This window comes from Ornithodoros turicata, chromosome 6, assembly GCF_037126465.1.
Source record: "Ornithodoros turicata isolate Travis chromosome 6, ASM3712646v1, whole genome shotgun sequence".
Taxonomy (NCBI): Eukaryota; Metazoa; Arthropoda; class Arachnida; order Ixodida; family Argasidae; genus Ornithodoros; species Ornithodoros turicata.
Window position 1 is genome coordinate 31,131,637 of NC_088206.1, and position 27,860 is coordinate 31,159,496.

Sequence of the window (27,860 nt, forward strand, 5' to 3'; positions counted from 1 at the left end):
AAGACAAGCAAAAGGTCCCTAAGCACATCACCGCAGCCCTCTTCGCGGTTTCGGGAATTACACGGAACTTTGCAGAAGTAGAAGTGGACAGACTTTAAAAGTTCGAGCAAAAGAGAGGTATACTATGTGGACGTTCGCAGGAACAGCACAATGGGAGGGTTCATTGGGAGTTAGGGTGGATATTACAGAGAGGAAAGGAAAGGACGGTTATGAAATTTCATAACATTCACAACTATATTCATTTCAAACGTCAGGAGCAAGTGTAGACCGCAGCGCGGCTAGTACCGGTGACGATACTGGAGGAAAGAGTGGCTGGGGCCATTGACCGAACTGCTGTCCATGATATTCCTGGCAGTTTCGATATTGGTATGTGTGTAAGGGGGGGATGAGTGCACCAAACACCCTCACCACAAACTTGTGTTAATTAATTCGCTGAGAATGCTGTGCTCAGCTCTGACTCAGCACAAGAACTCACCAATCCAGGCCCATCCCATCGACCATGTCCAACGACGCCTCTTTCAGGGGCTACGTTTTCTCCCATGTGTACTTACCTTGAGAAAAAGCGACTGCGAATGATATCTATGTAGAGCCTGCTCAGCAGCCTCAGGCATCCGCCTCATGGTCAAGCAAGGACTCATGTTTGAGCAGGGGCATTCAGAGTAGAACCACGCACAGAACCACAAGCATACTGTACCTCCTCATGCTTCGTCACGTGCATTCACAGTGTACAGTCAACTGAGTCAATAATTATATGCCTGTTTTCTCAGATTAGTGTGTGCATGGCATTTCATGAAGGCGTCAAGATGACAGCCGCACTGGGGCAGAGGAAGTTTTGGAGACTCACAAGAAAACTGAGAAACTTTTAGCAGGCCTGCTTGTTCTGCAATGCGAATGCTTGCCATATAGAGCAGCATAAGTATGGGGTGAACACATTGCCAGGTGGCAGCTTAAACCATGGCAACAGTGAATAGACTGTGTACATAAGTATGTGGAATCTTCATTTATTTAGTTGACTTCAGTTACAAAATTATTTAGGAGCGTATTCAGACATAAACGTGTTTTCTAAAACAACCACACTTTCCATCCCCCGGGCACTCCTCCTGCACAATTTCAGAATATGCACACGTATACGGAATGTTCATAGAGAAGGACCTTGCTTACGCTACATTGCATGACAACTGCCTGGACATGACCAAACATAATTTACCCAGGGTGTTTTTTAGAAGTTCACTCGGTGTGCGAATGAACTTCATTTGAGCGTCCACACTGCACTTGTTACACCAACGACGATGCGGGAACAACTGCTTTGTTTCACGGCCGCCAAATCTCCAATCACCAACTGGAAGCTTCCACTTGAATAAAAACGAAACGCAACCATCACCTGCACGTCCCCGCGAATAGCGTGGCACCGATCAGTTGGTCACCTCAAGGAGGGAGCCAACACGTACGTCGCACAGGCTATACGAATCCCAGCACTTGACATCCTATGGTAGCGTAGCAAGTGGCTCTCGGACACGTCAAACAAGGTCACACGTTTCCAACAAGCCCTCTCACGTCGCAAACCTCGTCGCGGTTCCAACCGTTCGAAATCCACACCGGCCAAAGTAGGCAGCCATGTTTTCTGTTGATTGACTTACGACAGCTCGGGGGCTCTCTTAGGACTTCGCCGTAACTTATGACGATCTTACGACGCCCGCGCTTCGTGAATCCGCACTTTATCGCAACGTTGTCTTACGACGGACTTGCGACAATTTTTGTCGTGCGAACTGTTTATGAATCCGGCCCCTGATACTTAGAATAGTGCAAAACAGGGTCTGAAGAGAGTTCCTTGGCTTGTTATTATCTTCTCCTTTTTTGTGTGTGTTCCGCAATTTCAAAAAAGATTTGATGCTCACGTGACGGTGACGCACCCTGAAGGAATGTCAGCAGGCGAACTGCCGAGCGGGATTACTGTTGAAAATGCCTTCCAAGAACCAAACAATTTTCATTTAAAAAAGGTTTATTGTGTTCTTATTCCTTGTTTTACGCCGGATGTCAGGTAAAAGAAAGCAGCATCCGTAACGAACACTTTTCCTCCATCAAATGGAATTTAATGCGTCACAAACGGAAATTGCAGTGCGGGTTAATTTGTCTTCCCCGTGATGAATATTGTGGGTTTATGCTTGGTTAAAACAATAAACACGCCTGTACCCATTTCACGTAATATACGTCGAAACCGCCTGGTGTGCAGACCACTATATGAAATAGTTTTTCAAAATGCTATGAATAAACTGTAGAAATCCCGCTTTTTCGTTTTCCTCAAATTACCAGGGGTCGGATTCACAAACAAGTTCGTAAAATTCGCTACGATGTCGTAGTCTACAACCGTCGTAAGACATCGTCGCAAATCGCGGGGTTCAGTATTCACGAAAGGATGGTAAAGGAGAGGGAGGTTCATGATGGGCAGAACGAGCAAGAAAGAGCAGCTGACGTGCTTCCAGAAATGTGACCGTGAGATTAATGAGCGAGGGGGCCCGAGGGTATGTTATTGTTATGGCAACGACGTTAGCTCAACCAATGGGACCCGTTGCATTCTACGCCACATGCCACGGTGTTTGTCAACAAAATCACCCGGTATTGTCAGAAGTGTGTTCTGAAATTGATATAGAAGACACTCATCGGGCCTCAAAGCGTGTCCGCCGGTCTAATTTTACGGAGAGGGAGATAGAGACCCTCGTGATATGGTATAAAACAAACAAAAACGCTATCGACGCCAGTGGCGATGGAGCAGAAGGAGCTAAAGACAAGCAAAAGGCTTCGAAGCACATCACTGCATCCCTCTTCGCGGTTTCGGGAATTACACGGAACTTTGCAGAAGTAGAAGTGGACAGACTTTAAAAGTTCAAGCAAAAGAGAGGTACGGTGTGGACGTTCGCAGGATCAGCACAATGGGAGAGTTCATTGGGAATTACGATAGTTGTTAGGGTGGATATTACAGAGAGGAAAGGAAAGGACGGTTATGAAATTTCTTAACATTCACAACTATATTAATTTCAAACGCCAGGAGCAAGTGTAGACAGCAGCGCAGCTAGGACCAATGACGCTACTGGAGGAAAGAGTGGTTGGGGCCATTGACCGAACTGCTGTCCATGATATTCCTGGCAGTTTCGAAATTGGTGTGTGTGTAAGGGGGGGGGGGGTGAGTCCAGTGAACATTCTCACCACAAATTTGTGTTAATTAATACGCTGAGAATGCTGTGCTCAGCTCTGACTCAGCACAATAACTCACCAATCCAGGCCCATCCCATCGACCATGTCCAACGGCACCCCTTTCAGGGAGTACGCTTTCTCCCATGTGTACTTACCTTCAGAAAAAGCGATTGTGAATGATATCTATGCTGAGCCTTCTTAGCAGCCTCAGGCATCCGCCTCATGGTCAAGCAAGGACTCATGTTTGAGCAGGGGCATTCAGAGTAGAACCATGCGTAGAACCAAAAGCATACTCTACCTCCTCATGCTTCCTCACGGGCATTCACAGTGTACAGTCAATTGAGTCAATAATTATCTGCCTGTGTTCTCAGATTAGTGTGTGCATGGCATTTCATGAAGGCGTCAAGATAACAGCCGCACTGGGGCAGAGGAAGTTTTGGAGGCTCACAAGAAAACTGAGAAACATTTAGCAGGCCTGCTAGTGCAAAGGCGAATGCTTGCCATAGAGCAGCATAAGTAAGAGGTGAACACATTACCAGGCGGAAGCTTAAACCATGACAACAGTGAATAGACTGCGTACATAAGTATGTGGAATTATTTAGTTGACTTCAGTTACGATATTATTTAGGAGCGTATTCAGACATAAATGTGTTTTCTAAAACAACCACACTCTCCATCCCTCACGCACTCCACCTGCACAATTTCAGAATATGCACACGTAGACGGAATGTTCACAGAACCAATTGCTTACGCTACATTGCATGACAACTGCCTGGACATGACCAAACATAATTTACCCAGGGTGGTCTTTAGAAGTTCACTCGGTGTGCGAATGAACTTGGCTTGAGCGATCGCCCGCTCCACGACTGCACTTGTTACACCAATGACGATGCCGGAACAACTGCTTTGTCTCACGGCCGCCAAATCTCCAATCACCAGTTGGAAGCTTGCACTTGAATAAAATCGAAACGCAACCATCACCTGCACGTCCCCGCGAATAGTGTGGCACCGAGCAGTTGGTCGCCTCAAAGCAGGAGCCAACACGTCGCACAGGCTATACGAATCCCAGCACTTGACAGTCTGTGGTAGCGTAGCAAGTGGCTCTCGGAGACGTCAGACAAGGTCACACGATTCCAACAAGCCCTCTCACGTCGCAAATCTCGTTGCGGTTCCAACTGTTCGAAATCCACAGCGGTCAAAGTAGGCAGCCATGTCTGCAGTTGATTGACTTACGACAGCTCGGGGGCTCGCTTAGGATTTTGCCGTAACTTATGACGATCTTACGACGCCCCCGCTTCGTGAATCCGCATCGCAACTTTGTGTTCCGACGGACTTGCGACAATTTTTGTCGTGCGAACTGTTTGTGAATCCGACCCCTGAATTGTTGCAACTCTAGTTGAGATAGCCAGAGGCCTCAAGCTCAAATGGAGTCCCCGGCCGCATTGACCGGGGACCACATCATGGATGGCCACACAGAAAAGAAATGACTGTATTACTACAGCGTACCCTAACATATACCATAAAATGCCTCTTCTGAGGCTCTTTAGGTAAATAAATCAAATGAAATGAAATGAAAATAAAAATATACACACACAAGAAGAGGATCAATGTGGTTATTGTAGCGCCGGACGGTGTGTGCAGAATTCATTACTGACAGGTTCCACTTAATACACCCAGAGACATAAATAAGCTGCCTTGCCAAATCGGGTACTGAAGATATGAACAACGATTCGATAGAAATGCCCAGTTTTTCACAAATCATTATAACAATGTAAAGGAGCACTTATTGACACACTGTATTGTTACGGAACAATACTGTGTGTAAATAGGAGATTAAATTGAAAACACTTTTCTCGAGTTGAGAGGGCGCGCAAAGGAGCAAGAGCAGCATTCAGGGACACCTCCTCTGAAACCCGGCTTGACCTGATAGCAGAGGACTACGCAAGGAAGCTAAGTTTACAGGGTGGTGAGTGTGTACGTGAGGAGGAACAGATTTGGGCAGGGAGAGGAGGACATATCTGAGGCCAACAATTCCCTCTTCGCGCCCCGACCTGATAACAACACCGATAACACGCCCGGGAGCTTTAGCGTAAGAAAAAGAATAATACCCCAGTCAGACTGCATGCTCGAAGGACTTCGGGGAATTGTCATTTGCAAAAAAATGACCTCTGACAGCCGTGTCAGACGGCAGCTCGAAGGACCTTTCTAAGAAATGACCATCAACGCGAAAGGAGGCCCCCAACGACATTTGAGGAGCAGAAAGGAGCAATCTCGACAACAGTGTTATGCCGTTGTACCCTCGCTACCTTCGCAGCTGAATGTAGGAAAACCTATAAAGTGCGGATAATGGAGTGAAACTGTATAAACGTATTTAGATCCTATTTAGAGAAGTGCATATGGCTTCTGCATCTTGATTTGTGGCGCACAGACCAATTTCAAATTTCCACAGCAGACAGGGAAAACGAAATCGAAAAAGGGAGCCGGTGAGGGCAGTCAGTTGAGGAGCACTCCTTTCCCGCCTGTCTGGCAGGCGCCCCCGAACAAAGGTCATTTGAGAGTCCGAAGGCCATTTCTCGCAATTGACATTTGAAATGCTGTCTGACTAGGGTATAAGACGTGATGAATAACTGTGGGAACGAGCATGAGACTTTCCAGATATCGGGGGATTGCCGGATGAAACTGGCAGCTTGGCGCCTGTGATAGCCTTCTGGATGACAAATTGGCTAAATGCGAGTTCTAAGGGTGCAGCAAGGACAACAGCTACGGTCCGTAGACGATACAAAGACTACGTAATTTTATGATGATACCGCCAGTATCAAGTTGGTAATGAAGAGTTATTACGAGCTAAAATAGACGAAATTGACAATTTGGCGCCAGTGAGTGCCACTTGGGCGACGATTTGGCAAAATGTCTGAAGTATATAGATTGGGCTGGTTGGTGTAAATCCACAAGCGACCAAAGAACAAACACGAAACAACAACAGAGGGACTTGTGTGTGATCTTGTGTCCTGTTTGTTCTGTGGTCGCTTGAAAATGAACGATTTGACAAAACGCTACTTCGCAGGCTGTAGCAAGGGAAACTGGTATGGGCCGTGGACTCATAGCTATTAAGCATGAATATACAGACTACGTAATTAAATGATGACATCTTCGATATCACGTTTATATCCAGAGTTATTACTAAATGAAATGGAAGACATTGACAATTTGGCGTCTGCGAGTGCTGTGGCGATGCGAGTGGTGGCGTCTGCGAGTGGCAATGATTTGATCAAACGCGACTTCGTTGGACCAGAGATTTTGGTGCAGAACTAAATACATTCAGAATCAAAGGCGTGTATATTCTGAAATCCCAGCAGTGGGTAGGAGTACAGAAGGTCACCGACACACGAGGCGGTGAAGAAGTAGAGAACACTGAGTGAATTTTATTTTAGTGTATTTACAATACTGTTCACCCATACTTGGAGGTATAGTCGTCACACGGCAATTTACAACAACACAAGACCAGACAATTACAACGGATGCTGCAGTTTCTAACTTAAAGTCCCATGTCAGATATTGCCTTCCGCAGGTAGGAAAATTTGATTGGCTGAAGTGTGGGAAAGGAAAATCAGTGACGAAACCAAAATAACATGAAAATGAGCTTTTTTCTTGGGGTTCATTTTGAAACGCGTTCGGTAGTGTGTTATCGCATCTCTGAATGACAATGCACGTCTGCTGCCCCCCCCCCCCCCCCGCCTGGAAAGGAAACACTTCCGTGACGCGATCCAGCGGGTGAAAGTATTTCTACCAAGGCGACATTAGTTCCTTACAACTACAAATGTACGGTGCATAGGATGCACCGTACGGATCTTGTTGTATCCAGTTTTTTTTATTGCGTGTTAGCGCCGCGAAGTAACTGAGGCTGTGAGCGGCGTACAGACGTCGACAGATGTCTGTTGTATTCAATAGTATAGTTATGCGTGGAAAATGTAAGGTGCTCCAAAAATAATTGCATAGCAATCAGCGAGTTTAGATCAGCTTGAAATGAAACAACAACAACACGGTTTGATCGTGCGACCCGTTCCTTCAATCCCAGCCTGTACCTTTCAACTTGATGTCCAATGTTTATTGTAGATTTCCAATAACCAGTTGTATGGATTCATGGTATGAAGACTGGCATGGGATTGAGCATAGCCTGTATAATAGGGGAGTAGAAGCTGGAACAGGGCAGAATATCGCCGGTGGCTATTAGACACCCCAACGTCAAAAATAAAGTTGTTCATTAGCAGATTTGGAGATAACGCTAAACAAGTGCTACGCGCCCTCGAGTACATTATTTATTTCGCGCTTAAGATGAAGCAATGCTTAGATCAGGGTAATCAGGGCTCTCACACACGCGGGCCGCATGTGCATGGCTTGCAGTCAGCTATTCTGTGCCCCGAGGGCTCTTGGCCACTAAATAGAATAAAGCTGCCCAAAAACTTTGACCAGCCTTACTTTTCGTTTTACTGTATTTGCCTTGCAGTTTTCTACTTTTTATATTAAAAGTTGACTGTGCAGCCGATGCTTCGGATAATTGTCGCTGTGTGACAGTAAGATCTCGAGTCTAGGGACGACGAAAAAAGTCGCTAACAGATAGAGTTTTTAGACATCTGTATGTGTCTGTTTTCGTCGTGCCTAGTCTCCGGGTCTTACTGTCATGAATTACACTCACCAGCCCACTTGTTTTTCTCAATTCTTTCACTGGGTCGTCGTCACCAGAAACTCCATATATACATATACAAGGAAAAAATATAGCCGGAGTTGTTTGGAGCTCTTACAAACATATACATATACAATATATTGCCACGAATCATCATCGCGAAACTTCCAGGGCAGGCACGAAACGGTACATCTCATCCCGGCGCATGCTGAAGAAGAAACAAGAAGCTTCCAGACACATCGCCTGCTCTCTGGCAAACGCACGTGCTGTTTCTAGACTTTTAGGCGCGATGCTTGTGCGCTCCAAGCTGGAGCATTCATTCTTTGGACTCAGTTGTGTTCAGAGAGCTATCACTCTTGTGTTTTGCTACCAAGTAGTCTAATAAACCGTTCGCTGTTTATTCGACGACTCGCCGACCCATTTCGCTTCGTGACATTTCTGGTGGAGGTGCGGGGCATTCCTTGTCCAACGGCCTGGAAGACCAACTGCGACAAAGCAGAAGACAGCTTGGTCTGCCTGCAGAATTCGGTCCATTAGAACCCTCTAAACGCAAGAAGAAGATGACTGCGGAGACCAGTACCCAAGTGGCGCAACCTGTTGCCACGCCCATAGACCCTGCACGGTCGCCGAAGACATTCAGCGGGGAGTATTACGACGACGTGGACGATTGGGTCGACCACTATGAGCGGATCGCCACGTACAACACCTGGAGTGACGACCAGAAGCTCGTCAACGTCTATTTCTCCCTGGAAGGCACCGCGAAGACATGGTTCGAGAACCGGGAGACTTCGCTCACGTCCTGGGACGTCTTCAAAAGCAAACTCCGCGAGGCGTTCGCTTTTCAACAACGAGCTGAACGCGCTGAACATCTGATCCAGAGGTGGATCCAGCTGCCAAACGAAAGCGTTACAGACTTCGTCGAAGATGTGTTGCGGCTCTTCCGGCGAGCTGACCCCAAAGCGTCCGAGGAGAAGAAGGTTCAGCGACTCATGAGGGGCGTAAAAGAAGAAATTTTTCGCGCCCTGTCCCGGGATCCACCCGCCACGACCGACACTTTTCTGGACGAAGCCGTCCGCATTGAGAGGACCCTGCTCTCTCGCGCTACCGTCAACGAACGACACCAGGGCTGCGAGGCTTTCTCCACGACCGCTGGCCTCGACGTCGGATCGCTCAGACAGCTGATTCGAGAGGTGGTACGCGAAGAAGTACGAGCTCTCCTCTGTCTTGAGAAGGCTCAATACCCTTTGTCTTCGGTCGGTGCGATCATCAAGGACGAGGTTCAGCAGGCAATCCAGACATCGTCAACCGCCAACCCCGACGCCGAAGTACCGAGACCAACCTACGCCGCCGCTGTGAGACAGGTGCCACCTACTCGTCCGTCGTACTACGGAAACCGTTGGACGCCTCCTCGGCCTGTTCAACCTACTCCGAGCGTCCCGCCACACTCTCAGCCGTTTGCAAAACGGACGTTTGGCGGACTCCCGACTTCAGACCGCTCTGCTACCACTGCGGAGAGGCCAACCACGTCTATCGCCGATGTCCCTACCGACGACTTGGCCTTCGCGCGGTAGTCGCCCCGCCGCAATTGAAGACTATCTACGGCAGCAGAATGCTTCTGCTGGCTCGCGACGCGACCTGTCCCTGACCGTCCCCCGCCGCAGCAGGTCGCCAGGAAGAGCACGTTCACCGTCACCGGCAAGACGACCTGTGTGGCGCAGCCCTAACAGGGAAAACTGAAGACTGCAGCTCCGGGAGGTTAAGCTGCGGGCCGACGACAAGTTACAATTCGACGAACAGCAAACAGCACCAACACGACGCTCGAAAAATTACCAATAACATGAAAATACTCATCGACGGCCATGAGATGCCACAGAGAAGACTGCCTTCGTCACTCCGGATGGACCTTACGAATTCAAGGTTATGCCTTTCGGCCTTTGCACAGCACCAGCGACGTTCCAGCGTGTTATGGATACAGTTCTCGCCGGGTTGAAGTGGCAAACCTGCCTGGTGTACCTCGACAATGTTGTCGTCTTCGCAAGAACATTCGAAGAACATGTTGAACGGCTAAAGCAAGTCCTCGAGGCTATCAGAACTGCAGGGCTGACGTTGAAGCCTCAGAAGTGTCGATTCGGCTACGGGGAACTCAGATTTCTCGGCCATCTCGTGAGCAGCGACGGCGTACGCCACGACCCCGAGAAGACGGCGGCCATCGCAAATTACCGTGTTCCTTCTAACGTGAAAGACGTTCGAAGCTTTCTTGGCCTTTGCGCCTACTACCGACGGTTCATTCCGAACTTTTCAAGAATTGTGTCCCCCCTGAATGCCCTCACGAACGACGGATCCACGTTTATCTGGAGTGAAGCCCAGCAACAGGCGTTTGATGAATTGAAGACGCGTCTACAGACCGCACCCGTGCTTGCCCACTTCGATCCAAACGCCGAAACAGAAATACACACCGACGCAAGCAACGATGGTCTAGGAGCCGTGCTCGTTCAACTTCACGGCGGCGTCGAACGTGTCATCGCTTACGCAAGCAGAACGCTAACCAAGGCAGAGAAGAACTATTCGACGACCGCAAAAGAGTGCCTTGCACTCATATTGGCCATCACAAAGTTGCGCCCCTACCTGTACGGACGGCCGTTCAAGGTGGTAACAGACCACCATTCTCTGTGCTGGCTGGCTGGTTTAAGGGACCCCTCAGGACGCATAGCGAGATGGAGCCTCCGATTACAGGAGTATGACGTAACCGTCACTTACAAGTCAGGAAGAAAACACAACGACGCCGACTGCCTGTCCCGAGCACCACTCCAGCGACAGGACAACAGCCTCGAGGACGACGACGCCTTCCTCGGTCTAATGAGCGCGACTACCATGTCTACAAAGCAGTAGACCCCAAATTGAAGACAGTCGTCGACTATCTGCAGGGCCGCGCCGACAATGTTCCTCCCATCTTCAGAAGATCACTCCCAAGTTTTTCCCTACGTAATGGTGTTCTCTACAAAGAAAACCACGCACCACAAGGCGCTACGTGGCTTCTCGTTGTGCCTGGGGACATTCGCACCGAGATTCTTGAATCCTGCCACGACGAACCGTCATCAGGTCATTTGGGATACAGCCGGACACTGCCCCGTATAAGGGAAAAGTACTACTGGCCAAAACTGGCCAAGACTGTACACCACTACGTAAGGACGTGCCGGGAATGCCAACGACGAAAAACGACGTACGACCTTCTGGGTACCTTCAGCCAATCGCACCGCCATCGGCGCCGTTCGAGCAGATTGGGATGGATCTACTCGGGCCCTTCCCACGTTCGTCTTCCGGAAATCGTTGGATAATCGTCGCCACCGACTACCTGACACGCTATGCTGAGACTAAGGCACTTCCACAGGGCACAGCAACAGAAGTGGCGAAGTTCTTCATCGAGAACATCGTACTACGGCACGGAGCTCCGACCGGCTTAATCACCGATAGGGGAACGGCATTTACAAGCAGGCTAACACAAGAAATCCTTCGACTAAGCCACACCGCTCACCGGAGGACAACGGCGTACCATCCGCAGACGAACGGGCTCACCGAACGCCTAAACAAAACCATTGCCGACATGATTTCGATGTACGTCGACGTCGAGCACAAGACATGGGACGAAATACTGCCTTACGTCACGTTTGCCTATAACACGGCTGTCCAGGAAACAACGGGATTCACACCGTTCCGCCTTGCACACGGCCATGACGCATCGACTATGCTGGACGCGATGCTGCCCCACGAACCCAGTGATGTGGAAAACGACGCTCTGGACTTCACACAGCGAGCAGAAGAAGCCCGCCAGCTGGCCAGACTACGGATTGGTCAACAACAACGCGTCGATGAAAGAAGATACAATTTGCGCCGACGAGACGTACGCTTCAGTCCAGGCGACTTGGTATGGGTTTGGACGCCGATTCGACGATGAGGCCTGAGCGAGAAGCTACTGAAGCGGTACTTCGGTTCCTACAAAGTACTTCGACGCATTGGAGACCTGGATTACGAAGTGGTACCTGAGGGCAGCGTTCCCTGTCGACGACCCCCGAGGACTGAAATAGTTCACGTCGTTCGACTCAAGCCGTACTACAGCAGGTAGCGCTGAAGGCTGGCTGGAAGGAAACAACATGAAAAAAAAAGAAGGAGAAGAAACGGCATCGGAGCGATGCCCCGTCTACGGAGGGGGCGATGCCACGAATGAACATCGCGAAACTTCCAGGGCAGGCACGAAACAGTACATCTCATCCTGGCGCATGCTGAAGAAGAAACAAGAAGCTTCGATATGGAAGAAGCTTCCAGACACATCGCCTGCTCTCTGGCAAACGCACGTGCTGTTTTTAGACTTTTCGGCGCGACGCTTAAATGCTTGTGCGCTCCAAGCTGGAGCATTCATTCTTTGGACTCAGTTGTGTTCAGAGAGCTATCACTCTTGTGTTTTGCTACCAAGTAGTCTAAAAAACCGTTCGCTGTTTATTCGACGACTCGCCGACCCATTTCGCTTCGTGACAATATAGCCTCGTGTATATGTGCACAACCTTTGTTTCCGTATGCATATTTAAGAAAAAGTTAGGGCATCTGTTTGAACGATGCGGACATATGATAGCTGATTCCAAATCTAAATAGTCGAGAAGTTTGCTGACGCTGCATGGCTGTGCCCGAAAACGCTTCGAAATCATCTGGAACTGCGTTGCCCAATGGCTGTTTATTCTGTGTTCATGGTAGCGTCGTGAACATCCCGCACGCGGAGAACATAACCAGAGGTCCCAGGAAAGAGCAACTATTTGGGTGTTGAACCACAAATATTGTTCAACCCTCTTCAATTATAACGGCGAGCGTTTTGTTAAGTCCCCATTCAATTCGATGAGCACCCTGCGAATTAATCTTTGCCACGTTCTTGTTAAGCCTGATTTTTCTCAGAATGAAATTTATACTTTTACTGGTGCACCCCCAGTGCACCAGAGAAGCACACTAAACACCCTAACAAACAGCGTCATTCGCGACATACACACGAAAGTGCAAAGGACGCACTTTCCAGCTGCTGGAAAGTGCAAACACGCTGCTGCTGTTGCACTCTACGTGCAGGAAGAAGGCAGCTCAACCAGGACAAGTAGAGCGCGACAATGGGGTATACCTGCCCGCTCGAAGCGAACGAAGTACCCCAAATTTGTTCGAGCCCTTATAAAGTCCATAGTCCCTATAGCAGATCCCTTATATAGTTTACTATGCCATTTGTCAATTGTGAATTAATGTTATGCACATAGTGGGACACTGATAGCTGATCCAGACTTTCAGGACATGTTGTGTGTACCATAAGAGCATATGCAAGTATAACCTTAGTAGTATAGGGGGGACCGCTATAAGAACATCCTTTTTCTAATCCAGTTCGAGGAATTTCTAATCCAACACAAGCCAGTTCTGATCCCTCTGGTTAGTGGCCCCACTTTGATTGACAGGCCCCTTTTTGGCTCGCCCATTCATGCTGATTGGTTTGAGATGACCCCACTTCGATTTACAGGCCCCTTGTTTGGCTCCACCCCTTCACGCTGATTGGTTCAAAATGACCCCACTTTGATTGACAGGCCCCCTTTTGGCTCCGCCCACTTCACGCAGATTGGCCCCTCCAAACCTACTGATTGCTGATTGATCCATCCACTTCGCGCTGATTGGCTCCTTCTAGGACAGCTGATCGACCAACCCAGTGACCCCGCTACAGCTCTATCTTAGACAAACAAAAGGAATAGATTGCAACGTTTATTGAGTACATCATGGCTGTCTTGGAGAGATTGATTCCTTTGATGCTGGGCATGGTTCCTCGGAAGTGACGAATCATGTAGGTGTCTCTGGGACAGCGGCTAAGAAAAGTTTTATCCTCCGTGAGTTGACACATTCCACGCGCACTGGACGCTTACGTCCAGTGGTTGAAGGCACGTGCGTAGCGATCCAGTAGCGTTCTTGTCCAGCTTAATGTTGGACCGCATAGGTACCACATACCAATCTGTGATAGTGAAGATATCACCAGGGCATTCAAGCGGGTAGGTGTGCTTATCCTTCTCGAGCTTCATGCGTCTTCAGTTGCAGGTGTCCAGCGCCAGCGTGCATGAGACGAGCGAGAAGAGAGCGAGCTACCATATCCTTCCACTGGTCCAACTGACGCTACTCCTTCTCATCCTCTGCATTATCTGAGGAGAGAAAGAATGCCCAGTTAAATCACGCTATCTCCGTCATACACTCAAGCTTACCATATTCGCAGCTTCCGTATGGTTAGGAGTTGATGTCATTGTAGAGGTATTGTGTGTCGTCGTACGCCATCAGACTTCTTTTCACATTTCTGATGGTGTACATGCACTGTTTCTTTCCCACTATTGACACCTGTTCGTGTGATACGCTAGTGTGCTTGAACAGGGTATCGTGGTACGTATCATGAAGGAGGCGTTTGCGCACAATGTTCTTTTTGACCCCTTTAGCTTTTGCAATTTGTTATCCTCCAGCTAGTTTGATGGAGTACATTTTGGCTTTCAAGCATATTACTTCCTCTATGGGTATGCTACCGGTTTCGCTTTTGAATGCACCAAGCCTACCACGATTCCTCTCGCTGTACAGTGGATGACCCCGATCGAAGGAAGACAAGTCTAAATGGTCGTCGGCGATCACACGTAACTGATCTTCGTAATCCTTACAGAATAGGCCGTGGATCAGAGAATCCGTGTCAAAGTAGCAGGTAATCACCGGACAAGTGAGCTTGCTCAGCAGAGCTTCGTAGTAGAACGAGTACATCGTTAATTTACTCAGTTCTAAAATCGTGAAGCCAATCTGCAAGGGGAAATCACATCGCACTTTTCTTTTGCGCATTTCGTACATGACACAATCGGGGGACAAAATTTCCATTCGCACGCATTCTGCCCGACTCCCGATGCGACTCGCCGTCTCCTCATCGAAGGCTACTCGAATATCCCTCATGTTAAATTTATTTAAAAGCGTTCTTCCGAAGACCGCATTATTTGAGATTTTATAGAAATGTTTTTCAAACGTCGTGCCTGAGGCAACGCGCCTGGCAACATTGTCCTCAATGTAGGGACGCAGGAATGGTGCCTGACGAAATTTTAGGATTCGGTGAATTTTTGTCACCCTCGTGCCCAATCTACAGTAGAGTGCGAGCAGTGCATAATGAACGACATACTCGACCTTGTCCTTGCACGTCAGCAACAGCTTTTTGCTGTTAGCTGGCTGATACATTAATTCTTCGAGAAGAGCTCGCTGGAATGACGAGAGCCATTCCTCCGGGACCACAGCCTTCTCGGGAGCCAGGGGGAAGTACCGCGTTAGAGCGTGGATGGATTTTGGATACTCCAAGTCGCACACATACACGTACCCCACCTCCGAATCCGTGGGGTGACGCATAAAATCCACAGAGCTAAAATCCTCGACCCACTCGAAATCGCCGACGGGGAAGTGCTTTACCATACTGAATCCATAAAGATTGTTGCAATCTATGTATGATATGTACACCTCCTCTTTTTCGGGATCATAGCCACTACACAGAGGGTTGTTAGCCCGCAAATGACGCCTGCTCGCCTGACAGAGCCCGCCCTAACACCCGACTCGATGGTTCTGTACATGTCCTCGTCGATGATTAACTCCAATTTTGCCTGCGTGTAATTTAGAGCACATTGCCACGAATAGGATGCCAGAGAAACACAATGAAGCAATTCTAATCCACGCGCGTCGTAGCACAGTCGTCGAAAGTGCTGCATTACATCAGCATGTAATAGGGCATCCGTTTTCAGGTACAGTGCATTATAATCCCTCAGATTCGAGCATCCAAAACGTTCAAATACTTGCAGCGCATACTGGTAGTCTTCCTCGCTTATATCCTCCCCAGTGAGATCATTTCGGAAGGCAGATTTTGCCGGCAGAGCCAATTCGTCGTACACCGCAAAAGAATTAACGTGGCTGTATGGGAATACACCTTTACGAAGCAGAATTTCGTAGTCGTTTCCAAATACCTGCTTCAGGCACTGGAACGCCTCTGCGCCCCCCATGGATTTGACGGTTTCCACGAGCTCTCCCAGCGACAAATTGAGGTACTGCATGGTATCTCTGAATAGGAAGGTGACAATTTCGAACGATTGAATTTTTTCCATGGAACTGGCAACGATGAAGGGAGCTCGCTTCCACCCGAGAAGGTGAAATTCCCGCAGCAGTCCGGCCAAATCGTAGGCCAGATTGTGCACCATGATCGGTAATTTTTCTCTCGTCGTGCACGCCACATTACAGGGGCTGCACAGCGTCGCAATGTAATTTGTGTCCCCGGTAGTACATCGCTTGGAATGGTCGTGATGACGGACACGGGGTAGATCTCGCGTGAACTCCCGTTTACAGTACGCGCAATGGGTGGCAGCTCTGTGCTCGGCCCGTTGCTCATCCCGTTGCTCATCATTCAGCACCATTGTGGCGGGGCAGGCATTCAGGGCAACCATCTCGTCCCGCATTTCCATCAAAGCCTTCACGCACTGCCTCGCGGAATCTTCACCGTGGTGCGTCCTGACGCGCATCACCTTCGAGTCGTGGGTGCGCACGAGCACGGCACAGAAGCTAGAGGTGACGTGACGCTGCATGCCAACACCACTGGGCGCGAGTACGCTCTCCGTGTCCAACGCGACGACGTAGTTGTACTGCTGCTTGTACTGTATTTTATTAAATTCTACAAAATTTTTGCCAGGTTCGCAAAATTCCAATAAGATTTCGTTCACGTCCGCGCACAGGCGACGATGTTTCGCCATGCTCTTTTCCTCGTTAAAAGAGCGCGTGCAACGTTCGCATACGAAACACCTATTGTCTCTCATAAGTAATCGTTCGAGGGACTTGATTCCAAAAAAATGTTCATCTATAGCCAATAAGTGAATTTTCTTTTCACACTCGAGTTTTGGGGGTCGCGACACGTGCACTCCCTGATCGACGTACTCGTACACGTAAACGGATATCTTGTTTTTGTCTTCGAATTCGTCCAGATCAGAAAATGAAACAGGGAAGTGGCTTGGCCACCAGTAATCTACTGCATAATTTTCACATTTTTTCCACGAATTCCTTTCCTGTGGGTGCAGGAGAGCAAGCGTATTGTATTTAAAACATTCGCCCTCCTTGCGTGCTGGTAAATGGATATTCGTTAACACGTTCCTGCGTTTAGCCAGATTCGTGGGAAGTACCCCATTGCACCCGAATTTTTTAGTTTTCACAGCAGAAATACACATTTGAACTTTTTGGACGTCAGTGGATACAAACCCACTACCCTTGCGCTGGTAATTTTCAATGCGCCCGGTGGACTCCTGAATCACATCCATCAAAGTATTTGCGATAGCTCCGTCGCTGTGGACTTCGCGAGCAAGCGCCATAAAATGAGCTATGTGCGCGGTTACATCCCCTCGATTATCTTTCATCATTAGAACGTCAGAACAAATGCAAAACCTAAAGGGTATTCTTTGCGCTCGCAAAATAGCAATTATATTGTGGAGGTGGTTCATTAAATATTGTCGCAAGTCCTCTACTCCCTGATCGTGAACAGATGCCAATAGCACAAACGCTTTGACGATACCTCGAAATGCGCTATCAGTTTGAAAGAAAGGCAGGAAGGAAATGTCCACATAGGGATGTGATCGCTCGACGTGAGCATGCAATGTGGCAGGTGAAATGTCTGGAGAAGATGGTGAATTCTCTTCCATTGGCTCATCATCCCCGATATCATGAGGATCAAAAAAGCAGAACACGCATCTAGGCACTAAAAAAAAGAAGAAACACTAAGAAAACGTGCACCACAAAGCGTGGATGAAAAATACTCACTCTTGAAGCGAGCTCCGCACACTCCCGAAGTGATGCGAAGACTGCTGCCTCTTTACACATTCTCCCCATTTATATAGCGGCGACCTCGCTGCATGCCCCAACATGCACGGGTGCGGCGAGCCTTCATAGCCTAAAAATAACCTGCTCTGCATGTTCAAGGTCGCAGCTTGCCCTTGGCTTCACGTAATGCTCCGTCCGCCTACACCATTGCCGTACCTGAGCGCAAAGTTAGCTCTCATCACATGTCATTCTGATATGCAAGTTGCTTTCATGAGCAGGCACACAACCATCCCTTTTTGTTCACAGTGGCTGTGGAATTTCAATAATATTACTTAAAAGAAACAAATTGCAGTGAAATGCAGATTCATCTCAGACAGGAATTTCTACCCTCAGCGTTAAACCTTCAGATACCAGCATTTCTGCTCAAATAGCAAAATAGCTATGACCTCAAAAATTAAACACATGCTAACAAACTACCATCAACTGCTATCAGATAATTATTGCATAATGCTAAATACTCAATTGCATTGCCCCTAAGTGAAGAAAGCGCAGGACAAGGGTACACAAATTCACTTAAGCAATGAGGAAAAAGGCTTAAAACCTCAGGAATAAGCGCAGAGTCACCACACATCGCTACGCAGTTAACAAAAGATAACAACAAAATAATAGCGGCGGGTAAAATTGTAACACTGCTAAACAAGCCCCAACATGCCATGATGACGTCACAAACCAGGAAAAAAGCACACGCGCGCGCACACAGCAGCTCAGGAATGCACAAGGAGAGGTGCTTTATTGGAATCTCTACTCCAGGCTCAGACACCAACATTTCTGCTCAAATACCCATAACTGCAAGATTAAGCACTGCTTACTTCATCAATATATCGAGCACCCAACAAAATCTAACAAACAAACAAACAAAAACAAACAAACAAACCCACTTTCCGTGATAGAACACTATTCAGCTTTACCAAGTGATTTTCTTCTGCTTTAGCAGTCAAAGAAGAAAAGAGCAATGAAAAATTACACGTACTTTTGCCTGAATAGCTATAACTGCAAAAAAAAAAAAAAAACGAGGCACATGCTAATAAACGGGGAAAAAGGCACTCATTTCTGCTATCAGATTATTATTGCATAATGCTACATACACAGTCGCGTTGTCCCAGTGAAAAGAGAGCACAGGACAAGGGTACACAAATCGAATTGGGAAAATCACTTCTATTCGCGCAGCATAATACGATATACGCTGTTTTTTTTTTACGGGTGAAAATTACAGTAAGAAGCCACCTGCTATGCAAGTGCAACAACCCTTACTTTTAAAACAACACTTCATGCAATACCACATAAATTTATCACTCGAGTCACACGAAAAGGCATACACAATGTACTTACTGGTTAAGTGGGGTCACAGTTGCACACACACACACAACACAGACACAACGAGCGACAGTGAAAAATAAGAAATTACACGCACTTCTGCTCGAATAGCAAAGTGTCAAGCATGACAAAACAGATTTTCTACCACCAGAAAATTATTAAACAGAATAACACAATATTCGCAAAAATTAAGCTTGTGTGGCAAACACACAACCTGAGGAACACACCTATTCACATCTGCTTTCTGAATTTGTTATACAGGCTTTGAGAAAGCATATACCATGTGTAACGCAGTCTACTCTATTGAAAATGCGATAAACCTTATTTTTCAAACAAAAAAAAAATCACAGTCGGCATAATATACGGCAATATCGGCAATATCACTGAAGTCAAACACAATGAACTTACTTGTCAAGTGGGGACCCAGCTGCACAAACGCGCACGCACACTCACACATTTTTAGCCTCACAACGAGCAAAACCCCAAGGTCTATTCACAGCCACATAAATTCATATTATTCCTCACGTCAATAATTATCCAACCATCGTCAAAACGGGAACACGCATATGCCAATGCGAAACAATAGGCCTTCCCGCCGGATAATACGATATCGCCAGTCGACCGTCCCAAAGCAAAAAAGAAACACAGCGATACTGGCGATATCGTATTACATCCGGCGGGAAGGCCTATTGTTTCGCATTGGCATATGCGTGTTCCCGTTTTGACGATGGTTGGATAATTATTGACGTGAGGAATAATGTGAATTTATGTGGCTGTGAATAGACCTTGGGGTTTTGCTCGTTGTGAGTCACTAAAAATATGTGAGTGTGCGTGCGCGTTTGTGCAGCTGGGTCCCCACTTGACAAGTAAGTTCATTGTGTTTGACTTCAGTGATATTGCCGATATTGCCGTATATTATGCCGACTGTGATTTCTTTTTTGTTTGAAAAATAAGGTTTATCGCATTTTCAATAGAGTAGACTGCGTTACACATGGTATATGCTTTCTCAAAGCAGCGTGCTTTATTCTTATCGAATCGCTCACGCCTGTATAACAAATTCAGAAAGCAGGTGTGAATAGGTGTGTTCCTCAGGTTGTGTGTTTGCCACACAAGCTTAATTTTTGCGAATATTGTGTTATTCTGTTTAATAATTTTCTGGTGGTAGAAAATCTGTTTTGTCATGCTTGACACTTTGCTATTCGAGCAGAAGTGCGTGTAATTTCTTATTTTTCACTGTCGCTCGTTGTGTCTGTGTTGTGTGTGTGTGTGCAACTGTGACCCCACTTAAAGGTCAGCTATGCCGATATCCCAAGTAGTCTAAACGGTTGTGATATTCTGAAAGCCCACATCCAGCTCTCCCCGAAATACACCTTCATTCTCTCAGTTCGGTACAGTACAATGTAAAAAAAATAGGTAATTCATTCCGAAACACACATAGGCGCAGCCATTTTTATGACGTAGATGCACCCGAACGGGCATTGTGACGTGTACGCGCCTTCGTACTTGTCAGTGGATTTCAGCTACGGCTTCTCTCGGCTTCACGTATCTGTGCTTGAAGATGGCGGACAGTTGGGTTCCACCGTTCCGCGATAAGTAAACAGTGCAGCAGCTGCGAACTCATTCGCGATCCAACCTCTGTGCGATGTTGTGACTGGAATTCGTCGTTTGTGTTTTGTGAACACGTACAATTTGTATCAAGTCGCGTCTGCGTTAGCCCCTTTACAGCACTTGCCCATTGTAGAGGCTGACGTTTCGACAGCCGTGTCAGCAAGAAAATGCCGACAGCATTTTATTACTGCAGGAAAATTGTGTTATGTATTTGAGAAACCGCATACTGCTATGGGACAAGTTTTACGTACGATTTATCAATGTGCAACAGCGTCGACGATGGTATGTAACGACGAAAGACGTAAAACGAAATACAAATCACATTTTAAACTTTTTGTGGGATTCTGTGCATTTTCCAGAAGCTTTCTTTGAATCACACACTCCCATGTCACGCTGCGTTGTGTGGTACGCTACAAACTACTGCATTTTATGTCGAACATCTGGATATTGTTTGTAATGAACACCGTCGCACAAAAAACATGCACACGAAAGCTCCAGTAGCCATGTGGTTGCACACTATGCAGACGCAAAAGAAGTACCAGAGCACATATTGCCACTTAGAAATGTGGTGTCTGAAGAGTTAGGGCATAGCATAGATCCTAAAATTCAGGTGTACCTTATCCTTCTGTAGAGTGCTCTTTCAATTCACAACTGAGCCCATGGGGTGTAAAAGTGTTAAAGGCAATTATGTGACTTGTCGTCCTGGGTGACTTCACTGGCCAGCCTCGGGATTAATTCCGTGCTCAGGAATTATTGTACAAATCACTTTGTATGTAGGACATGATAAGCAATATAGATGGGTAGAAATCCAGCGAACCGGTAGAGATGTAGGAAGGGAGTTGCCTGAGGCAACTCCCTTCCTATGATAAGCAATATGTAAGTTGCAACCTTGTCTGCAGCATTCTCGATTGCCTCTTACCTTTACAGTTAGAGACACGTTACCGAACCATTTGCAAAGGGCACTCTTACAGGGGCCGTGTAACTTGAGTTTTTAGTTTATAAAATTTATAAAAATATAAGTGTACAATATGTAATATGAAATTTATATAAAATCAGAAATAACATTTATAAAAAAATTTATAAAAAATAAATAAAAAGGCTTCATGGAAGCAATCCGTTAGCATACCCATTGCACATGAAGCACAATTATATATGCTTGGACATCATCTAATTAATCTTCTGAACCATATGTGTGGCTGCATACGAAATTTTTTATGCGCATCCTCTACCTTCCAATTCCTACATGTGCACACGAATAACAGTGCATATATGTGAAGTGGCAAAAAGCAATGCTAGACTCTACCATCATTGTGCCCCTTTAACTTTTCCACATTTATGTCTGGTGAACAGGGAATATCTCACTAGAAAAGAAGACATTTGTGCATTGTTTGGCAAGCAAATAAATATATTTATTTACACTTTCCATAAATCAACAATGTTGTGACCTGGTGCAAATATTAATGTCAACAAGTAAAGTACTTACAAATTATTCCTATGTGCTCAAATGCAGATATGACAATTCTGTTTTTGTACCTCAGCACAGTACAGTTTCAAAATTAACAAACTGCACAGCATCAGCAATCTGAAGTATCTGAAGAGGGGAATCACATAAAGCTCCAATAATAGACTGTGCAAACAAAGCAAAAAAAAAAACAAAGTACTTCAAGAAAAATCTGAATAATCGGTTGCCGTTGTGATATGTACTACTATGCACAGTTCATGAATGGAACATGTTACCTCATTGCATTGCCTCCATGTGAGCACTAGAACAGGCAGCTTTTTAGGTCGCTCTTTCCGTGTTTTTCTATTGTCTTATTTTGTTTTCTGTTTTTGCAATAGCAAGCATGGCCATAGTGAATCACAAGCAACCAAGGACAGGATGAGACATCTACAATGCGACTGCTAGCTCTAAACTGATATATTTATTAGCAGACTCTGGAATATACACACATATGCTGCTAAGAAAATGACAATTTAACCAATAGAATAACAGACAAGAAAATGGGTTATATATCTTCCCCTCTCCTCATTCTATTTCACAGGCAGCCCTAGTATCATTCTGAGTGTGTCCGTGCGTTCCCTTTGAGATAACGTATCTCTGACAGAAGGAAATTCAACAACGGACTGCTTACGGATGCAACTGTCTTGGATTTCTCTAACCACTTGTTATTTAACCGCTGCCTTGAGCTGTGTGTTCTGGAAATTTAGGCAGCATCCAGAGTCCCTGCAATGTGTTGCCATGTTTCTCGAGGGCCTGTGTTTCACTATGGCTCTCAGATACAAACTACCCCATTTCAACACAGTAGAAAACACAGATTTGTAAATAGCATCTGTTGATTGCACTGTACATACCCCCCACATAAAGGATCATAGTGGATACTACATCTTGTGCGATAATGTCAGGAACACAAAAAAGCTAGATTTGAAACCACTCTTACGTCGTAGTAGTAGTATTTGTGTGAAGCTGCGCAATTCCTGTCCTGCAAATAATTTAAACCGTATGTTTCATCTGCCAGCGTGATGATCCCCTGAAAAGCAATTCACACTTGGCGGGAACTACCGGTTCTGAAACCTATCCCTGACATGTGTAGCCATCAGGGAGGAAACCCAAGGGCTGCGGTGGAAAAGACAAACACACACGGGCTATGTTCTCTCTGTGTATCAGCTGCTCTGGTTACTAAGAAGAACATGTTCCAAATTAATATAACATGGCTTGACATGATACGCCAGCGAAAGCTAACCAATAAAATTAGTAGTTAAATGTACAATACGTAAACACTTGCCATAACATGACAGTTTCCTTCCTGCATTCATGCGCTACCATTCAACCCACACAAACAGTGTACTGAATTTTTTTATAGCATTACAGGTTGTTTGACAGAACTTGAACAAGATTATATAGCACACGATAAAAGTAGAGTGAACATAATGTGCAGAAAAAATGGCTGCAAGCAAGCCAGCTGGTGAAGATGATGCATATGTAAAACCCCGAGACTAGGGAACACAAAGGGACATGTTTGTGTCTGTCCCTTCGTGTTCCCTACTCTTGGGGTTTTACATCATGGATAATGTACAGGTTTCTATTCACGCTTAATGGCCGTAGCAGTAATGCATGAAGACCACTGCTAAGTTGTGTTGAGAAACACCACTTTATGGTTGCCATGTCTAAATGAAACGTACCTGACCTGATCCAAATTAACCGTTCTGAGTCTGGAACACACAAAGAGAACAACGCAACACACGCCACAACATTAACAAATAGCAAATGAGCTGTAGCGAGCTCCACCTTGGGACAAAGTCAACAAGTAATTCACCAAAAGTCAATGAGCGCCTGAAATGTAACATCTCCAGTGGCGTAGCCAGACCTCAAAGATGGGGGGGGGGGAGGGCTCAATACGAAAACTCGCCCCCCCCCCTGCTGATCCTGTGTCGACTACACACACATACTTGTGCACACTGCAAACTGAGGATTAAAAAAGGGAACGAAAATAGTTGATTTAGACATTCACAGTACGATTACATGTATAGGCTGTCATGACCAATGAAGTGGTGTCATGAGATTGGAAGTATTTTGAAAAGCTCATACTTTGAAAACCATTCAAGAGCGCTTCTTAGATAGACGCCATGAACTGCAAGAACTTTCGCGATAGTTACACTGGTCCCCCCATATATTATGTTCTCGAATTTGCACGATTTGTGTGGGTCGGTCAGTGGCAGGTAGGGGGGGCTCGAGCCCCCCCTAGCCCCCCCATGGCTACGCCACTGAACATCTGACTGGTAGCAGGACGGTCCACGTTCAATTCCTGGTTCACTGACTGGCTTTTTCATGAATTATTTGTTGGAAGTTTCAATGGGCTTGAGAACCATTCGTCAACCATTGTATCCTCATGAGGAGATGACGGTTCGTCATCCCAAAGAGACTCCCTTTCTGGCACGTGTCCTTCTGGATGCTCATCACTGCAGAAAAAAAGAAAGAAAGAAAGGAAAAGCATTTAATGACAAGAAATGGATAGTCGCATTTACTGTATAATGATTGTGCACAACAGAAAGAATACTTTTGCACAGAAGGCTGTACTTCTTGATGTCTAACATCAAGTTACAAAATTCCAGAATATATGACATGTAAGGTAGAGAATAAGTAGAGTTATTGAGTTGTGGAGTTGAGTTGAGGGGGGAGTTGTACCCCTTTTTATTTTATTATATATGATTGTATAATTATCTTTATGTCTGTACCACCCCTCGCTCTCTACATTACAACATGTTTTATATATTCTGGGATTTTGTAACTTCATGTTAGACATTAACAAGAGCAGCCTTGTGCACGAAAGTCTCGTCTCATTAAAATTTAGATGCTCTCAGCAGTCTTCTTTCTGTTGTGAATCTCTATCTCAGCATACCTGCACATTGCTGTTCTACGTACTGTGACTTTGTAGTAAGAGTATGGACTTTGGGTAAAAAGACTAGACAGCACTGCTCAGGTATTTTTTTTTGCCTATCGAACAGAATGTATGTATGCAGTATGCACACAGTATTTGTGCACCGGACCCACTAAAAATGTAGTGAATGTGGCATTGCCCACGGTAATGCACCAAGTTGAACACAATTATTGTAGAATCCAGGTATTTTAGCTTACATGTCAAGCCAGTACCACACCAGTATCCAGTGTGAAGTTGTGACAAATAAATAGTTTCCATTTTTCTTAGCTCTCAGAAAACAGACAGTGAATTAATAAGAGTAGACAATGTTAACATGAATTCTGGGCTATTCTTCATTTGAAGATTCACAGATAGTAAAGGCACCTTCCTCAATGGACGTTGATGACACTGAAAATTCTAAAACGTTATCAGAGGCAACATCAGCTTCGGTGTGTCAAAGGATTGTATGTCCGACAGTCATCTAGCTAACAGTAACAAAAATGTGCAAAAGACAAATTAACTGAACTAATGTAACGTACCTTCTATATCAGACAGTGAAGCTTGTAACACCCCATCCACAGGAACCAGTGTCCAGACACAAAAGTGCTTGAACTGGGAGATAGCAGCTAATCGGAATGGCGACCTTTGTTTTCCACCCTGAAAGCACAGGTTGTAACTTTGAGGGCAGATTTAAAAGTGGTGTCAAGATGTCTGCATGCGAGCGCACATGAAAAGTTGAACATAGATGAATACTCAAATTATAACATCACATTGTCATACCTGTTGGTGGAGGTGGACTGCAACTAACGTGTCAGCAATTTCTTCATGACCAGATGCAAGCCAGATCATGCTTCATTTCCGCCTTCAGCGTGCACCTGTGATAATTCAAAAGTTAGATTATCAATAGTACTATTGTCTAACTAATCGTGGTTATATCAGAGTAAGCGCAGTAGGACAGCTGCACAATCGATTCGTTAAGCTTGCTATTTTTTATATCTGAACCGCGACTTACCATTTTTTGCTCTCGTTTTTTGCCTTGATCCTCCGTGGCACGTTCAAAATGTTATGCGTCGGGCACCTCAGATTTTCATCAGACGATTTCGTGCCGAGATTCCAAATTGCCTCTGGAGTCGCGCGTAACCTATGATAACACTCGTGGACGAAATCCTTGCAGTGGAAATTAGCAGGCACCACTGTCAGCCAAGAGCTTCGCACTGCTTGGTCTTTTGGCAGCTTATAATAGGTAACACTTGAATGCTCCGATGGGCATTGTTCTAACAGCGTAGCACTGTCGCATCTTCGACAACTTCGCCGTGGCATATTCACGAATCATATCGCTCCAGCCCATAAAAGGCAAGGTCAGAACAAGGAAGTGCACTTTCCAAACGACGCTGTGCCAAAAAAAAACATTCACATGCTTTGTTTCCGGCTTAGCAACAACATAACAGCTGTTCGCTTATGTACGAATGTACGATGCACAGAGGAGGAAACGAAAGAAGCCAAGCAGCCAAGCCAAGAGTCCATGCCAAGCCAAAGACAGATAAACCGAGAGCAGTGACGTCGGTGCGCCCGTGCGCAGGGTTTGCCGACGGTCTGACGGCCGGGCGTGGTAACTAAAAAAACTGTTTTCTAAAAAACTACGAACAGTTGGAGCAAGATATTTCGCACACATATTCAGTGTTCGGTAATGAACACACAGCGCGAGTATCGCTCAGTTCTGCGGCACTTCAAAATCGGCATATCTGACCTTTAACCAGTAAGTACATTGTGTATGCCTTTTCGTGTGACTCGAGTTATAAATTTATGTGGTATTGCATGAAGTGTTGTTTTAAAAGTAAGGGTTGTTGCACTTGCATAGCAGGTGGCTTCTTATTGTAATTTTCACCCGTAAAAAAAAACAGCGTATATCGTATTATGCTGCGCGAATAGAAGTGATTTTCCCAATTCGATTTGTGTACCCTTGTCCTGTGCTCTCTTTTCACTGGGACAACGCGACTGTGTATGTAGCATTATGCAATAATAATCTGATAGCAGAAATGAGTGCCTTTTTCCCCGTTTATTAGCATGTGCCTCGTTTTTTTGTTTTTTTTTTGTTTTGTTTTTTTGCAGTTATAGCTATTCAGGCAAAAGTACGTGTAATTTTTCATTGCTCTTTTCTTCTTTGACTGCTAAAGCAGAAGAAAATCACTTGGTAAAGCTGAATAGTGTTCTATCACGGAAAGTGGGTTTGTTTGTTTGTTTGTTTGTTAGGTTTTGTTGGGTGCTCGATATATTGATGAAGTAAGCAGTGCTTAATCTTGCAGTTATGGGTATTTGAGCAGAAATGTTGGTGTCTGAGCCTGGAGTAGAGATTCCAATAAAGCACCTCTCCTTGTGCATTCCTGAGCTGCTGTGTGCGCGCGTGTGTGCTTTTTTCCTGGTTTGTGACGTCATCATGGCATGTTGGGGCTTGTTTAGCAGTGTTACAATCTTACCCGCCGCTATTATCTTGTTGTTATCTTTTGTTAACTGCGTAGCGATGTGTGGTGACTCTGCGATTATTCCTGAGGTCTTAAGCCTTTTCCCTCATCGTTTAAGTGAATTTGTGTACCCTAGTCCTGTGATTTCTTTACGCAGGGACAATGCGACTGTATGTAGCATTATCCAATAATTATCTGATAGCAGAAATGGGTGTCTTTGTCACAGTTTAATAGCGTGTGCGTCGTTATTTTATTTTATTTTTTTCCTCTTATAGCTAT

The 27,860-nt window shown here is 45.9% G+C and overlaps 2 protein-coding genes and 1 long non-coding RNA gene across 6 annotated transcripts in view; 1 reads left to right on the forward strand and 2 right to left on the reverse strand.

Annotated features, from left to right (window-relative positions):
- The window catches only part of LOC135396508 (uncharacterized), a 68,655-nt gene that overhangs the window by 33,157 nt on the left and 7,638 nt on the right, over positions 1 to 27,860 (forward strand). For 2 of the 3 annotated variants that reach the window (XR_010423412.1, XM_064627519.1), the window contains exon 1: positions 19,781 to 19,965. The exons of the other annotated variant lie outside the window; for it this stretch is intronic. The gene's annotated coding sequence lies outside the window, so the exon portion shown is untranslated. Of the gene's footprint in view, positions 1 to 19,780; positions 19,966 to 27,860 lie in introns of those variants that run through there. 3 annotated transcript variants of the gene reach the window in all.
- Positions 13,643 to 19,645, reverse strand: LOC135397797 (uncharacterized). 2 transcript variants are annotated; one of them, XM_064629363.1, is made up of 4 exons: positions 19,508 to 19,645; positions 17,726 to 17,941; positions 14,131 to 17,663; positions 13,643 to 14,070 (listed from the first exon to the last, which is right to left on the reverse strand). In XM_064629363.1, coding segments are annotated over exons 2-3 (2,286 nt in total). In that variant the 5' UTR covers positions 17,727 to 17,941; positions 19,508 to 19,645; the 3' UTR covers positions 13,643 to 14,070; positions 14,131 to 15,378. Both variants share the same exon structure in this region, with proteins under 2 accessions (XP_064485433.1, XP_064485434.1).
- Positions 24,597 to 26,376, reverse strand: LOC135397798 (uncharacterized). Its single transcript, XR_010423762.1, has 4 exons — positions 26,135 to 26,376; positions 25,903 to 25,997; positions 25,662 to 25,779; positions 24,597 to 24,664 (listed from the first exon to the last, which is right to left on the reverse strand). It is a non-coding gene; the product is annotated as an uncharacterized LOC135397798 (long non-coding RNA).